The following is a 16,078-nucleotide window of genomic DNA, read 5'->3' as shown; positions in this document are numbered from 1 at the left end:
AGTTTGTTAGAAATATAATATCTAAAAACTAATTGCAAAAATGGGTCATGTGCTTGAAAATGTCCTAAAAGAAGGAGAGTCAAAGTGAAACTCTGCACACCGGATGACCTTGTTTTTCTGCTGCTGTCAGATTCTGCTGGAGCCGGCTGTTATCCAGGACGTCCTGTCTGCAGGCAGCCACCTTCAGCTGCTGGAGCTCCTCAGCCTCTGCTCACACTACCTCATCCAGGTGCACAACACACACACACAATTTCACGCCAGTTTTCACATTTTACAACTTAACCCCGATGCTAACTTTACACACTCACACCTAAAGGAAAATAAGGAAATAACATGATGATAATGTTTTCTAGTTTTTTAGAATATAATAGAACTTTTTATTAATTCCACAATGAGGAAATTGATTTGTTACCATGACTCAATTAAAAGACGGCACATAATAAAAAGCAAAGAACAATAAATAATATGATAAAAAACCAAGTGTCCAGTGTCTGTGAGGGGTTGTAGAGTCTAGTAGCTGACAGGAAGAAAGATCTGCAAAAGCTCTGCTTCCTGCAGTGAGATGTTAAAGTCTGTGACTGGATGAACTCCTCAGCGCTCCCATGGTCTCATGGAGAGAATGATGAAGAAGAGGATTGTCCATGATGGATTTCCGTAACATCCTCAACATTCGCCACAGTCACAGACTCTAGGGGACACCCCAGAATGGAGCCGGATCTCCGAGCTAGTTTGTCGATAATTTTCCTGTTCCTGTCAGTGCATCCACCCCCCCTCCCCCTCCCCAGCAGCTCATTCCGTAATAGAGGGCAGATGCAACAATGCTGTCATAAACAACTCTTTAAGACTCCTGAAAACTCTGAAGGAGCCATTATACTTTATGCATTGGATTTTTTTGGTTTATGTGACATTTATATCATGTCTAGTCTTATTTACAATTTTAAAGAAGGATTTCAGCTTCATTTAGCAAACGAGTGTTCATATTACCCTGCCCTGCAGGTTGCAGGTGTTTTTGTAAGTTGGTTAGAAAGCAGTGACGGCAGCAAAACGGTCAGATTTATGGCTTTACTGTCTCTTGAGGGCCGCTGTCTTGTTCTGGAGCTCACTCAGCTTTTGTAACCTGAAGAACAAACTGGCTCCTCGCGGCGGGAAAGGTAGTTTATATGTGCACAACCTAAAACCACTTGCTTTGAGGAAAAAATTCACGGTCAGACTCAGAAAGAAAAACTGTGTCCATCCCTGGTTTGTTCTGAAAGGGTTTTCTTCCTGGAAAGAGTTTCTTTGTTTAGAACTCAGTTTCTCTTTGTGACGGAAGAATTTGGTTGGTATGGTGCCGTAAATGTTCGGCGTCAGTGTGGATCCTCCTCCATAGAAACCTAAAGGTCAGAGACGTTTGGAGAAGAATCTAGCCGGTTGTCATTCAGTGTGTTGCTCAGAGACACTCCAGCAGCTTCTTACGTCTTACCAATTAAAAGCATCTCAGTTTGTTCCGGTGATAGGCCATCCAGCTGGATGTTTCATGCTTTTTGTCACAAGACTAAGATGCATGTGTTGGAACAGTTGAAAAATCCCTCAACTGTGGTCTGGGCTGGTGGCCAAGCCCCAGCAGATACTAAAACAGGTCAGTTTAAGGTTACTGCAGAAAGTCAGTCTAAGATGCATCATATTTAGCATTTACTGTATTTAGTAGACACTATGAAACAGATCTGATCCATTTGTATTTGGCATCGTTTTTAAGCGCCTGCTTTCTTTTTTATACCCTTCATACCTAAATTATTGCAATTGTTCATAGTGCTCTTGAAGATGCTGCCCTTAAATCGTACTTCTGTCCTCTAATCTGTTTGGACTGTTTGTCAGGCAGCCAAGGCGTCACAGCAACACCACAGTTATAGCTAAAGTCTGCCACCTGGTGGTTGTGAAGTCAGTGTAAAGTAAACACAAAGGATACGTGTAACAAAAAGGCAGTTCTGCATTTGGGGTTTAGATAAAAGTAAGTCAATCTAGCGTAATATTGAGGAAACAGATTTCAGCGCAAATGCTCGTTTTTTGTTATCAATGAAAAAGTATTTGGCATATTCTATTAAGACTGAAAGGTCGTGGGTTCAAATCCATGGTCGAGTTACGCCAAAGACTGAACCCAATGTCCTCTCTCCTTACCCCTCAGCATGAAGGGGTTGGATTGTGGGGGGGGGGTCTGCAGCTCACCTCTCCCTGGTCAATTGGGTCAACTTCAACTTTAAGTTTAACTTATTGATGACACTTATTTTATCTGGGTTCAGGTGACTTTTTTGTTCCATCTTCTCATGCGGTTTGAATTAAGAAACTGGAAAAAGTATATATTATTGAAAATAAACTTGATTTGTGGTTGAAATCCTGGCTGAGTTCTTCCTGTGAGAAGTTTGGATGTTGAGTCTGTTGGTTTTCTCCGGGCACTCCAAATTCCTCCCACAGTCCATTAAATGATTGTAATGTTGTGTTTTTCAGAATTTTTCTTGTCTTAGCTCATGAAGCTGGTTTTACTGATTTGATTTTTAAGTTGGATACATTTTTCATCAAATAAAAAATTGTTCAAAGGCAGTGCATTGTGGTCTGTATTCAACAATCTATTGAACATCATTGCACACTGTTATTTTTTCCAAAGCATTCAGAGAATTTTCCTGGATACTGGATTTTTGAATTGTAGATTCAGACACCCCGACAAAATGGTGAACGCCCTATCTAATGCACTGAGTAGTGAAGACATTTTTTCAAAAACTTTCTTTAAATCTCAAAAGTCATCTGTTTAGAACAGCTGTTTGTGTGAAACTGACTTTTCAGCTTTTCCGAACATAATTGTTTTACGTTTTAATCACTTGTGAACAAGTCTTTGGGTGTGTTTTGAAATGGGAGTGTAGTAGTGTTGACAAATATGTCTGTGAAGACTCTCATTCATCCAGGTAGATTCCATCATAGGTTTAAAGGTTGTCATCAGGACTGGGTTTACCCTTACTACTATACTGTTGACAAAAATAGAGTATTTTTATTAAATGAACAAAACTGGGATTTCCAAAACACTTTTAAGAACCAAGTTGTCACCAAAAGAATGTCAAAGTCCCGAAGGAATTATATGATTTATTCAGTAAATCTGGAGCTCTTGACTTTTCCTAAAAAAAACTTTTTTCTTTTTTTTTACTCAAACTTTTTTTATTTGGAAGAAACTAGAAGAAGCTGTTTTTCCAAAAGGAAATGCAGGGCTGAATGCGGAATGAAAATGAAACTTAAAGGGTAATGATTAGCAAAAAATAAATTAATGATCAAAGTTGACCACGAATAAAGTGAAAACAGCACAATAACAAAAAATATATTTTTGTGAGAAATGTGAGTGATGGGTATCGAACCAGCGAGCTTCTGCACCAAGGATCCCCCATGTATTTCAATGGAGGCAGAAATCCTGGAAATCCTGGAATATCTTGACAAGTCAAGGCATTGAAGGACCAAAGGTCATAGCTGGAAAAAGCTGAAAGAGCTGAATATGTTAACAGTTGAATCGTTAAAATAGCTCAAAAACTGTGGAAGGAGTTGAGTGCCAAATAATGGCGGAAGATGCTATAATAAAGAAATAAATAAATAAAGAGAAACAGGAAAATCATGGAAGTGACTATTTGCCCGTAATCAGGGCAGAGTTAGGATTATGGTTCGGGTTAAAATATGTGTGGAGACTGCAGCAATGTGCATTTTGGCCGCACAGATTACATGTGGCCAACATGAATTTCCATCCATTTTTGTACTTGGTCACACGTGTGAATAACATCAGCCAAAAATAAAACTAGTAAACCTTTTCTCTTTCCATCTCAATGACCACCTTTGCACTTGTCCTCAAATATTATATTTGGAGAGTATCGTTCAAGCAACTAATAATATCTCAATAATAATATCTTATTTACATTACTTAGGGAGTGGGAGGAGCTATGCCAGACATTGTGTGTTTATTTACAACATATTTTTGTGGCTTTACTTTGGGCTTGTGTCAATAATGGTTAGTGAGTTCTATGGTATTGCCAGAAGGGGGCGCCCTTTTCTCATTTTTAGTTTCTTTGGTGGTCATTGAATGGGTCTAGGTTTGTTTGACAGCTGAGACTTATGCAGAAACCTTCCTCATTATAGCCTTAGAGTAGAGCGCTACTTCATTTATGCTTCCCTGCCTACAACGAGCCAAGTATATAAATAAAATATAAAATAAAGCACATTTAAATGTATGGACACGTTTGAAGAAAATTCTCTCTGTTTGATTATTTTGGTCCTGCAGGAACTAAGCAGCGTGAACTACCTGGAGCTGTACCGGGTGGCTGACCTCTTCCACCTGCCCGCCTTGGAGCAGGCCGTGGTGGGCTACCTGGTGGAACACCTGTCTGAGCTGAGCCAGGGCCGGCAGGACGAGGCTCTGCAGCTGCCCTTCCGCCTCCTCAGAGAAGTGCTGAAGAGCGACCGCCTCACCTCGCTCAGCGAGGAGGAGATATGGAAAGTATGTAGTGAAATGTTCTTCTTCTGTGTGGATGAGGACACACGATGCCAACAAACCGCTGCTGACAAAAAAAAGGTTTTATCTGATGGTGTAAAGCGCAGCTTTTGTTGTGAAACATGTTCAGGTTAATGCCAGATTAAGCTGAGGAACAGGATTAAAGATTGATTGAATTTAAAATTGAAATATTATCAGCTTAAAAACATTAGCATCGCAGCACCTAGCTTGGAATATTTAAAAGATTCAGCACCTGCTGCTCCTGCGCTGTTGTGGGATGCATCAGGCGCACTGAGCTGAGCTCTGACAGTCCTGTTGGGCATGCATCTGTGCATGATGAACTGCCTGGATGGTGGAGTGAGGCGGCGGTGCGGGATGCAGAGTTGCCATTTTGACTGTTCATTTGCACCAATCAGTCCCTGCACCACCTCGAACCCCCCCCACCATCCCTTACTTCCCTTACCTCTCATTCGCTCTCCCCCTCTGCTTTCTGATTAGGCCCACCGTGGCTCCATCAGGGCCCCCAATCCCCCAGCTGTCACTCGGCCGCCCGTCTGATTGAAAACAATCAGGCCTCTGATGGCACAATTACCCTGACCCTTTAGCCAGGCGCCGCTGCCATAATCAGCCTCTGATTAGGCTGCTTTGGGCCTCCTTCACTTCGCTCAGAAGGTTAATTTGGGCATCAGACGGAAGCGGACGGCGAGCGGGGGCTGTCGTCCGAAAGAGGCGAGGGTGGGAGGATGGTGGTGCGGACATCAATACTGGACCGAAAGCTCTCGTCTGTCAATCACCGTCACTTCGAGTTTCCCAGAGCCTCTCGTGCTTTCAAAAACACATTTTCTCTGCCTTTTGCTTTTCTCTCCTTTCACTTTCATGTCATCCCTTGCTCCCTCCCTCTTTCTGCAGCTCTCCATCATCATCACCATCATCATCATCATCCTCCTCCTCCTCTTTTCTCAGCCCCTCATCATCTTCTTCCCTGACTTTATCACTGTCGCACACAAACAACAGTCTCTTTCTCTCCCTCTGTCTTGCACTTCTCTTTCAGTTTGGGGGGGGGGGGGGGGGGGAGGGAAAGGGGGGAGGGAGTTGATTTATTCTGTGCCCTGAGGAAGTTGTGTTATGCAGTGTGACCTTCACAGTCAGCTGCTGTGGTTTTCTCACACACACCAACACACTGTCATTTCCAAGACATGAGGAGAGATGCTCATAAAAGGAGGAAGGCGCAGGAAAGTGATGCCACTGAAGGCTGGCGTGAAAGTTTGCTGCATAACCAGCCCTTTGAGGAGACATTTTGGGGGTTATTTATGTCCACAGCCCTCATCTATTCAGATGTTTCCTCCTGAGATGTAATGTTGGGAATTTCTTTCTCTTTTGTGTCGGTCACTCATGTTGCTTTTTCTTCAAAAACATGCCTCTTTTCTTCCCTCTGTAATAACTTCTCAGGCTCTGCATGGGTTGTGCTAAAGTGCACTTTGTCTTCCTGATAATGGTATCAGAGATCTCCAGTTTTCTCGCCCACATTCACACCTCGTTGCTGCTAAATAACCTTCCGCCACTCTCAAGTTCAATTAAATCCTTTTCCCTGCTACCCGCTTTGCCTGCATTAAACAAAAGAGGCTGCCTGTGGATATTTGCAGACTGTATATTGAATGCTGCTGATTAATAAAGGCTGGTGTGTGTGTGTGTGTGTGTGTGTGTGTGTGTGTTTGTGTTTGTGCTGCAGCACCGTTTTCTCCCCAGTCCTGCCATAATAGCCCAACGTTGTCTTGGGGGAAAAAAACGGATGAATAGTCTTCCAGTCGTTTTCTTTTTCATGCACCTTGTTTTTCTTTCTCCTAGCAGATCTGACCTGTCTTTTCCTTCTGCATATGACTGATAGATTCAGAAAAAAAGACAAATGTTGTCAGATTTAAAGTTTAAATGAAAAATGGTGAAATTAAGCCCTCTCCATATACTGTAGCTATAATCACCCCCACTCCGATCATCTTCTGATCTATTGTAAAAGCAATCCCAGTGGTCTTTTAATTATGATTATGCTGTTTTTAGCCAAAATCAAGAAAAAAAAAATCATGTGTGGTTTTCTGGGACAGTAGTCCCCTACCAGACAATATTTTCACAGGCCAGCCTGTACGAGTCTGAGGTGGGCTTCCACATTTTCCCTTAACTTTTGCAAAGTTTTATCTAAACGCTCCCTAAAATAGCTGCAGCTGGTTTAACTGCTTAAGACCAGAGCTCTTGCTTGATGTGCCTTTTTATGTTGTAGTCACAGGGCCTCCGTTAGGCAGAATTAACTACTGTGATGTCTATGCATGTGGCTGCCTCGTCTTAAGAGGTTAAACTTTATTTGTACACTAGATTTTGTGTCAGAACCACAAAAATGTGATTTAGATACTTCCCTTAACCCATAAATGTCAAAGTGGAAGCTAAAACATTGGACGCCAACTTCAGCCTTTTCTGACTTTCAAAATAAATGGACACAACAACAAATCTAATAAGAAACCTGAATCCACCGTTTGAGCTTTATTAGCAGCATCATCGTAACATTAGACATCCGGTTGTTGAATAGTCAGAATCATTATTATGCTGTGTGGGAACAGCTGTTACAATAAATCCATATTTGGAGTAAAAAGTCCTGCTTTTTGTCTGTTAAATGCAGATTTCTTTTATTTTGAAGTCAAAAGCTCTTTTTCTGTTTCCTTAGCAGATAGTTCCCACACAAAAAAATGTTCCAAAGGTGTTTGGGGGTTTTTTGTGTCAACTTTGCAAGCTTGAGAGTTTCCTTTGAGCAGTCAGTGCAGCCGCTCTTAGAAAGTAGCAGATGTATTTTCACTAGTGACTGAGCAACTTGACCTGTATCAATAATGAGTCCGATGTTTTGGGGGAAATCCAGCAGTTTTTCAAAATAAAACTTCCTTCATAATTAGATTATAAATAAAAAAAAAGGAAAAGAAAAAACGTATGTTGTGTTTTTTTTTCTATGCGGCCCAGTGATAACTGCCTGGTCTGTTGCCCGGGGTTGAGGAATGTTCTAGGAAATTTCTGCAGAGTGGCAGTAGTTCATTAGCAATTTGCCTCTGAGTTGTGGTCGAAAGCGTTGGTGCAGAGCAACCCCACCCCCCTTCCCCTAACCATTGAGAAGAGGTCAGAGCAGAGAGTTTGTGGCCAGCCCTGTATATTTTTTACGTAACATTTTTTTTCAAACAGCTTTTTTTCATCCGCTCCTGATTCACAACAATTTGAATAAAGAAATACTCAGAAATGCAATTTTTAGCTTAATTTTTTGTAGATGTCCTCCATCATCAGAAAAATGCCACAAGAACATGTTAAAAACACTAAACACCCATTTTCATCTGAGTGAATCTGATCACTGATCAGCTAAGAACTCTGACCACACATGTTGTGATCTTCTCTTTTCTCTCCGTACAGTTGGTGGTTCTGTGGCTGGAACATGACTGTCGCTACCAGTACACCGAGGATCTTCTGCAGCACGTCCGCTACGGCCTGATGGACGTCCCCACCCTGCACCACCTGGCCCATGGCCATCCTCTTGTTCAAACCAGCCCCACTGCTGCCGCCCTGGTGGATGAGGCCATGGACTACCACCATGCCACCTTTGCTCAGCCGCTCCACCAGTCGGCTCGCACCCGGCCCCGCTTCAAGTCCCTAACCCTCTACATAGTGGGTGGCCGTAAGCGGGAGGTGAGCAGGGTGAGGGAGCTGCGGTACTTCAGCCCGTCGGGTCAGGAGCACGTTCGTGTGGGAGGAGGGTCGAACTGGAGCGAGCTGGCGCCCATGCCCACGGGCCGCAGTCACCATTGTGTGGCTGTGATGGGCAACTTCCTGTTTGTTGTGGGTGGAGAGGTGGAGCATGCCACCGGGAGGACGTGTGCAGTGAGAACTGCATGTAGATATGACCCCAGGAGCAACCATTGGACAGAGATCGCCCCCATGAAGGCCTGCAGAGAACACTTTGTCCTGGGGGCTTTGGGCCAGTACCTTTATGCAGTGGGGGGCAGGAATGAGCTGAGGCAGGTGCTGCCCTCTGTGGAGCGCTACTGCCCCAAGAGGAACAAATGGATGTTTGTCCAGGCCTTTGACCGCTCACTGTCCTGCCATGCTGGCTGTGTGGCTGAAAACCTGCTCTGGGTATCAGGTACACCGAGGCCGACCTCTGACCTCTGTTTTTACCTGTGCATGCGATGCTGAGTGTGCAGAAGAGCCAGAAGCTCAGGATGGGTTGTTCTCTCTCATTGCAGGTGGAGTTACAAACACTGCTCAGTACCAAAATCGTCTGATGGTGTACGACCCAGAACAGGTAACTGAGAAATGAGCTCATATAGAGATTTAAAAGCGGGCTTTTTGCTTAAAACTGTTGAATGAGAGACTTTGTTAAGACTTCACTGTTTGAGGTTGTCCTTAACTCTAAACTCATTCAGTAAATACTTTGCCAAATGGCTGTTTTTCATTTAGAAGAAGTTCATTTGGTGAAGCCAATAAACTTTATAGTCCCACTCCGATCATCTTTTGATCCAATTTTAAAGTGTTCCCAGCGGTCTTTTAATTATGGTTATGTCGTTTTTTTAGCCTGAATCAATAATCAGTCGTTGATTTTGGACATAGTTTCTGCAGTGCGGCAGTTGTTCATTGGAAATTCACCTCTGAGTTGTGGCAGAGTAAGCCCGGCCACACATCTCATCATCCATCTGTTTACACTCTCTTCCATTAGCTTACAGCCCCTCATTAGCCCAAGCTAACATTAGCACTGCAACAAACATGGTGAGCAAAATTGGAGCTATCCAATATTGGAAAACAAAAACGTACATGTCTACAAGTGGATGTGTCAGAAGGGGGCGGAACTTGTGGCCCACCCATTGTATTTTTTATGCATCAAATTGCATGTTAAAAATACCAAAAACACCATTTTCATTGTCATAAGTCTTTAAAACCCGAGCATTTTTTTTACAAGAAAACCCAATGATGAGTTTTTTAAAATTCATTAAAAACTATGTTCAGGATTAAAAATAAAAATTATTTGACCAAATGTTTTATTATGCACTTTTACAGCTTGTTGTATTGCATCAGGCAGGTCTGTGTCTGATGCAGGTCTACATGGCCGCACAAGTCTGAATTTAAAAGGACTAAAAAAATGTAAATAAAAGTCTGATGCAGAAGGGATTTTTGTCAAAGAATCCACAAGATTTACTTGAGATTTTCTTGTTTAGAAATATTTTGTACATTGTCTTAGTTATGCACACACACTCTTCGGTGTTTAAATCATTGGCTATATAGGAGAACTGGAGTATAAGACCCCTCCCCCTTGCCATTCCAAACAGGAAGTATCCGCTAGTTCAAAGAAGCCAAAATCTCATAGACTTCTCTGGAGAAATAAACAGCTATTCCTCAGTCACTGTATTGGTCAGAACAACCATTCTTGCTCTGATACCTTTTTTTTTTGTAGATGTTCTTGATAATCCTCGTTTTTGTCATATTTTTTCTGTTGTGCAAGTCATTCAAGTTATAGACTGACCAATCAGATGCCTCAATAAAAGGTGTTTTCACGTCCAACGTTTACAGCATTTGATTGACAGATTTTTCCAAGCCCACTTTTAGTGGTAGGGGTGTGGGCTCACTTCTGATTGGCGAGAGTGGTTGCCATAGAAACACAGACTCAGACTGGTTCAGGCTAATTACTGCTTACTGATTTCATCTAACTGAAACATGGCGACAACCTTACCATAAAAAAATGGCGACTGAATTGACTTAATTTTCTATGGTGACGTCACATTTGTGCCATCCATTTTTCTGATACAGTCAATGGTTTAAATCAGAGGTCTTTAACAAAAATGTAAAGAGGTCCAGTTAGTAATAAATTCTTAAAGTTAAAGGAAAAAATGGTTGAAATATTCAGTGTAACATATTTTTAAGTAGCCGAGGATTGGTGGCACATGTACGGTACATATAATTAATATCTAACTCTCATTTCAAATTAATTCAGTATAATTGATAACCTTTTGACAGTATTCAATGTCACATGACATAAAACACATGGAACTGTGCGCCACACACGCACACAAACTGGACAAACTGGAAAATTCCTGCCTAATTCAGCCTTTCAAAAAAAATTAAAAAAAAATTGTCGCTTTTGCAAGTTTTCTCAGTTTTCTCTTCAGCAGGTTGGCAACTTTTTTTTTGATTGAATCTTCACTCTCTATAAAATGTTTGCAACTGGTTTAAACTTGGACTTTGTGATGAAGATTGTCCCTTTAACGTCAAAGTTGATGCTAACAACCGGACGCTAACTTCCGCCGCATCCAACTTTTAAGGTGGGATGAATAAATAAAGCAAAGTAAAATGACACAACTATCAGTCGCCACATATTATGCAGAGAGACTTGGTACACGGAACCAACCGTCTCCATATATCCATACATCGAGGAAGACTCCCGTATTTGTCTGTAAATGGCAGCTTTATGTTTCTTTGAAGTTGAAGGCTCTTCTTCAGTTTCCCCACTGCCTCTTTTCTCCCCAAAGAAACTTTCCAAACACGTCTTTTTGTTTGGGTTTATTAACTTTCAGCTTTGGGCTTGTCCTGTAGTTTTCCAAAATAAAACTTCCTTCTAAATCAGAAAATAACAAAGCTGAAGAATCAATGTTAGTCTGTGGCGATACTGGTTGGCGGCTCGGGGGTTTAGGACCCCTGATTTTATGGGAACAGGCAGCATGTCGAAAACCCAAAACGTCAAAAGGCGATGCAGAGGGGGGCCCCAAAAATACGTCTGTCTATGACAAGTTCAGAGTGGAAAGGTGTTGGTTGCAACAACAAGAGCTGCACCATTGAAACCTGTTTGGTTTCACTAACAGGAGCACCAGTTATCCTTGTTGTCCAACTGTAGGTCACACGTTATGTGATGATGTCAGCTCTGCGTTGAAAGTTGTCTAATTGGGGAAGAAAAGGAGATATTTTTTGAAAAATATGAAAAGGAAGCAAACATGGAAACAGCATCTGTGTGGCAATGGATGCTTTTTGAAAAAGCAGATCAATGCCGACCTTGTGCTGAATTGTGATGGATTACACAACAGGCAGTACTTAAGTGTCGGCTAATTGGTTTTCTCACCATATGGAAATTAGTGGAAGCCAGGAATATCCAGAATAAGCAGAACGTAGGAAACCTAGATCTGTCACTTCCTCCATCTGCAGTAACGGCTTTGTGATTTGTTTGTAATTATTTTGGTATTAAACAGTATCTGCTAAAAAGTTGATTAAATCGCAGCAATTTCTTTGCCAATTTTTTTGCTGTGCCTGTGCATGAGGCGGCTTCTCCAGAGGCCTGGATGTTGACAGGGCCGTCCTCGCAACCCAACATGGGGGTGTGCAGTGTGTATCTGTGAAGGGTGCACACCCATGTGGGCCTGGGAAGGAAGGAAAGAGTGAAAAGATGGAGAGGAGCAGCCTCATTTGTATTCACCACATATCTGCATTCACCTGCCAGAGCAACAGCAACCCCCCACCCACTCTACCCTCAACAGATGGCCACCCGTCAGCTCCCCAGCAGACACGCACACTCATTCTCTGCCTAAAACGTGCACACACGCCGACGAAAAACAAGCTCCGCACACTGAGTGGGATGAGCAGGGACCCTCGGTGGAAAATGGAGTGGCTGAAACATATGATTAGAAAAAGGGAGGGAAGTCATTAGTACAATCCAGAGCTCCAGTGTCACGTTATTTATCTAGCACTGAGCATACATCAATTACCCATGCATGAATATGCTTAAATATTAATCTCCTTCTTTGCTTTCATTTCTACTAGCTCTGTCCCCCCCAAACCACAATTTTTCATTTTGTCTCTTCCTCTTTTCTCATCCATCTCTCTGCCGCCTTCCCCTCCTCTTCAGGACCAGTGGTTGGCCCGCAGCCCCATGCTGCAGAGGCGAGTCTATCATGTCATGGTGGCCGTGAGGAGGAACCTTTATGTGCTCGGAGGAAACGACCTGGACTACAACAACGACCGCATCCTGGTCCGCCACATCGACTCCTACGACATGGACCTGGACCAGTGGACCCGCTGCTCCTTCAGCCTCCTCACAGGTGAGCCTGGACAGAGGCAGCGCATCACGCTTCACCCCCCCCCCCCGTGTTTCCTGTAAACACTAACAGCAGGCGCAACCCTCAGTGTGGCGAGCGTCCCGTTCTCTGCGGCGTTAAATGAAAAATGGAACTGCACTCAGAAAATAAAATAAAACAGTTCAATGCAGTTGATTCCAGTGACAATTTGTTAATACCCAAAGGGAAATTAAGCAGTTCCTGAAAAATGTAATGGATGTTAATGAGACCAAATCATCATTCTGAAAAGCTGATGTGTACATTAGGGACTTCTGTGTGACAGTACATGTCAAACTGTTAAAAAAATAAATATAAAACTACAAAAATATAAAAAAGATTTATTTATCTTCTAAGGCTTCAGTTTCCAACGTCTTCTTTTTTTTTTTGGTACTTTTTGACAATCTCACACCAGGTATTTCCCGTTTCCCTGTCATAGCTTCATTATAGGTGCTCACTAAACAGCACCAAGAAAGAAACAAGTTGATTAATCTTGTGTTTTTTGCTCATAGAACATGTATCATGTTTCCCAGGTACATAGTGGGATGTCTGTGGATATATATGCAAATGGAAAAGAAAAAAAATTCTTACGAATTCCCTTTCTTAAAGTAAAATTCCTTTGCTTTTGAAAAACTTGCATGACAGAAAAAATAAGGTCTTTTTACTTTCTTAAGATGTAGTTTTTGCAGTGTACACAGATAAACAGATAAGCTTTATGACTATAAAGTGGACTTATTAAAAGGTGTGAGTGAGGATTTAAATATTTAAAAAGGACGTAGCTGTGAAACAGAAACTATGCCGGCGTCGGGCAGTTCTGATCCACAGGGCCTTAAAAAGCCTCCTGGAAGGGAGCGTTTGAAAAAAACAGAAGTCTCCATGATGATAATACATATTTATGAGATTCCTTATAATGTGGTCCAGCTGGTAGCCCACTGCTGTGTGCTCCTGTCCTGCTTGGTGGCAGCTCCAAACCACACAGAGATGGATGTGAGCAGGACAGACTGCAGTGTAGAACTGGATCAATGGCTCTTTGGTCAGTTCTCATATACGGTCAATGGATCATGCACACAGTTTGGAACAGTGACACCGTTCTTTGGCTCCACCCTCTGCAGGTCAAAATGAGTCTGGGGTGGCCGTTCATGATGACAGGATCTATGTGGTTGGAGGATACTCCATTTGGACCAATGAGCCGCTGGCGTGCATTCAGGTGAGAGACTGAGCTTGAGGTATTGTCAAATAATGTTGAAAACCACCAAAAAAAAACAGCATTTTGGGCAAGATTAAGCTTTCAGTCCTAATATTTTTGTATTGTCTTTAAGTTGTGCAGAACCTTTGATAATAAGTAGAACTTGTATTGTTTTATTTGACTCACAAGCATACATATTTTTTAGGTTCTTAACATAGCTGAAAAAATTCTGTGAATCAATTTTTAGATAAAAAATTGAAAGTCCCACTCTGATCATCTTTTGAACTATTGTAAAAGCGTTCCCAGTGGTCCTTTAGTTACAGTTATACTGTTTGTAGCCCAAATTAAAAAAAACTGTCATTTTCTAGTGCATAGTTTCTGCAGAGCCACAGAAGCCATCCTAAACCCCCCACCCCACCCCACCCACCCCAAATTCAACAAAAAATGGTGAGCAATATTGGAGCTATCTAGTCATACAGTTTGGAGCCAGATGTCAGCTCAGACAAGGAAAACAAAGACGGAGTCTTTCATTGGAGTGGGTCGTTGAGGTAAATTCATTTGCATGAATTTAGGAACAGAACCTGTGATTGACCACAGTTTAACCAAGGTAACAGAACGGCATCACTGAGCTCCCACACTTTCAGATCCCAAAGACCTAAATGTGTTTAACCTAAAGCATAAAGGAGATCAGAATTGGTGCTGCTTTGGCTCAGATCCATTTAGCTAGAAACAGTTTTGCTTTTTATCGGTGAAGGTTCTTATTCATCCAGGTGGCGTTGTCTCGAAGTTGAGTCATAGCAACTAGACTTAAAATCTTCTTTCTTGAAACGTCCTTGGACACCAAAAGTGTTTCCAGATCTTTTTTCCAGAGCCAGTATTGGGTGACTATAGCTCAGCTAAATGCAATAGTGACAGCAGAGATAGAATTCAGCATAGGATAACTTTTAGTGAAGCAGGACCATCAATCGCTCACCTCTTTTGACATGCATCAGTTGCACTTCAGTTGTGCTCTGAGTGACCCAACGTCTTTGCATTTCCTCCTGCAGGTGCTGGATTTAAGCACAGAGGGGAAAGAGGAGGTGTTCTACGGGCCAACGCTGCCATTCGCCTCCAATGGGATAGCAGCATGTTTCCTCCCTGCCCCGCACTTCACCTGCCCAAACCTGCAAACTCTACAAGTGCCCCATCACAGGATTGGTGCCGTTTAACCACACAGACTCTGAACTGAGAACTCTGGACGGCCAGAGCTGCAAACAAGCTGGAACTGACTCAGTTTAGACACACAAAAATATAGAAAATACTGTACTTATTCACAAGAGCCACAAGGCTTTTATGAGGAGGTCGCTGCCAGGTCAATGGGGCAAATTTGCATTTCCTTTCCAAAGGCGGATGTTGTGTAAATCTGAGGGAAGCCTTCAGAGGAAAGACGACAATCGTGGAAACAGGTGAAGTACAGGTGGACGACAAAGATTGATGAGCTCACTAACTAATACGAGATATTTCAAGACAGAAACTCTTGCAAGCCTTTATAGGGCTATAACATATTTGATTTTTGAGCTAAAAACACATTTAATCTTCTAATAACTTTTGTGTCCTGAAAAACCTTCATCTTTTGCTAAAGTTGTATTAGAAATGTGCATGAACTCCTGTTTTTATATAAATGAGGTCAAACTTCATCAAAAGATGAACCTGTAAAAGGAGCGACACACTGCTGAATGTGTGCTGTGACCTGTGGATGCAACGCTTCGGTTTTTCTCAGGACCTAAAACAGCTCATGTTTAAGACGAATGTGAGGATAAGGGAGGAACATGTCAGAGAGGATTGTGTGGAGTCTCACAAACTCCATCTAACATGGGAGAAATGTGATGCACTTCCCCTGTCTGTCCAAAGCAACACGTCTGCCTGAAAATGGGCAGAATAAAGATGTAGTAAAAGAACACATGGAGTGTATTTAATAGAGGATGGGAAGAGAAATGATCAAGGTGGTGTTTTAAGAGGTTTGTTTAGCAACATCAGGCGGTTGCATATTGATCTTAAAGCAGCGTCGCACAGCTCGATGTCTGAAGGGCTTCTCCGGCGCTCTGATGCTGCCGGGGAAGAGGAGTGCGGTGCAGCAGACGGTTGCTCTGGAGAGGAGATGGATTGCAGTTTGATGAGGCTGGTAAATGACTAGCAATGACAGAAAATGGGTTTGTGTGATTGCAAGACAGGATTGAGCCTTCGTATGATTAGGTGCAAACTAAAGCCGGAATGGGAGCGATTGCTGCAACTTGGGAATTCAAAAGACAAAAAAAG

General features: G+C 42.4%; 1 protein-coding gene across 3 annotated transcripts in view; it reads left to right on the top strand.

Moving 5' to 3' along the window:
• Nucleotides 1-15,720, top strand: part of klhl32 (kelch-like family member 32) — a 34,072-nt gene extending 18,352 nt beyond the window's left edge. For all 3 annotated transcript variants that reach the window (XM_023964203.2, XM_023964202.2, XM_078933486.1), the window contains 7 exons: nucleotides 131-229; nucleotides 4,283-4,498; nucleotides 7,925-8,651; nucleotides 8,755-8,813; nucleotides 12,393-12,585; nucleotides 13,710-13,804; nucleotides 14,830-15,720. In XM_023964203.2, the coding sequence (XP_023819971.1) occupies nucleotides 131-229; nucleotides 4,283-4,498; nucleotides 7,925-8,651; nucleotides 8,755-8,813; nucleotides 12,393-12,585; nucleotides 13,710-13,804; nucleotides 14,830-14,991 (1,551 nt within the window). In that variant the 3' untranslated portion in view covers nucleotides 14,992-15,720. The remainder of the gene's footprint in view (nucleotides 1-130; nucleotides 230-4,282; nucleotides 4,499-7,924; nucleotides 8,652-8,754; nucleotides 8,814-12,392; nucleotides 12,586-13,709; nucleotides 13,805-14,829) is intronic.
• Nucleotides 15,721-16,078: the final 358 nt, after the last annotated feature.

Source organism: Oryzias latipes, chromosome 16 (assembly GCF_053564925.1).
Source record: "Oryzias latipes strain Hd-rR chromosome 16, Olatipes_Hd-rR_3.1".
Classification (NCBI taxonomy): Eukaryota; Metazoa; Chordata; class Actinopteri; order Beloniformes; family Adrianichthyidae; genus Oryzias; species Oryzias latipes.
This window is presented reverse-complemented; position numbering and strand designations above follow the sequence as displayed.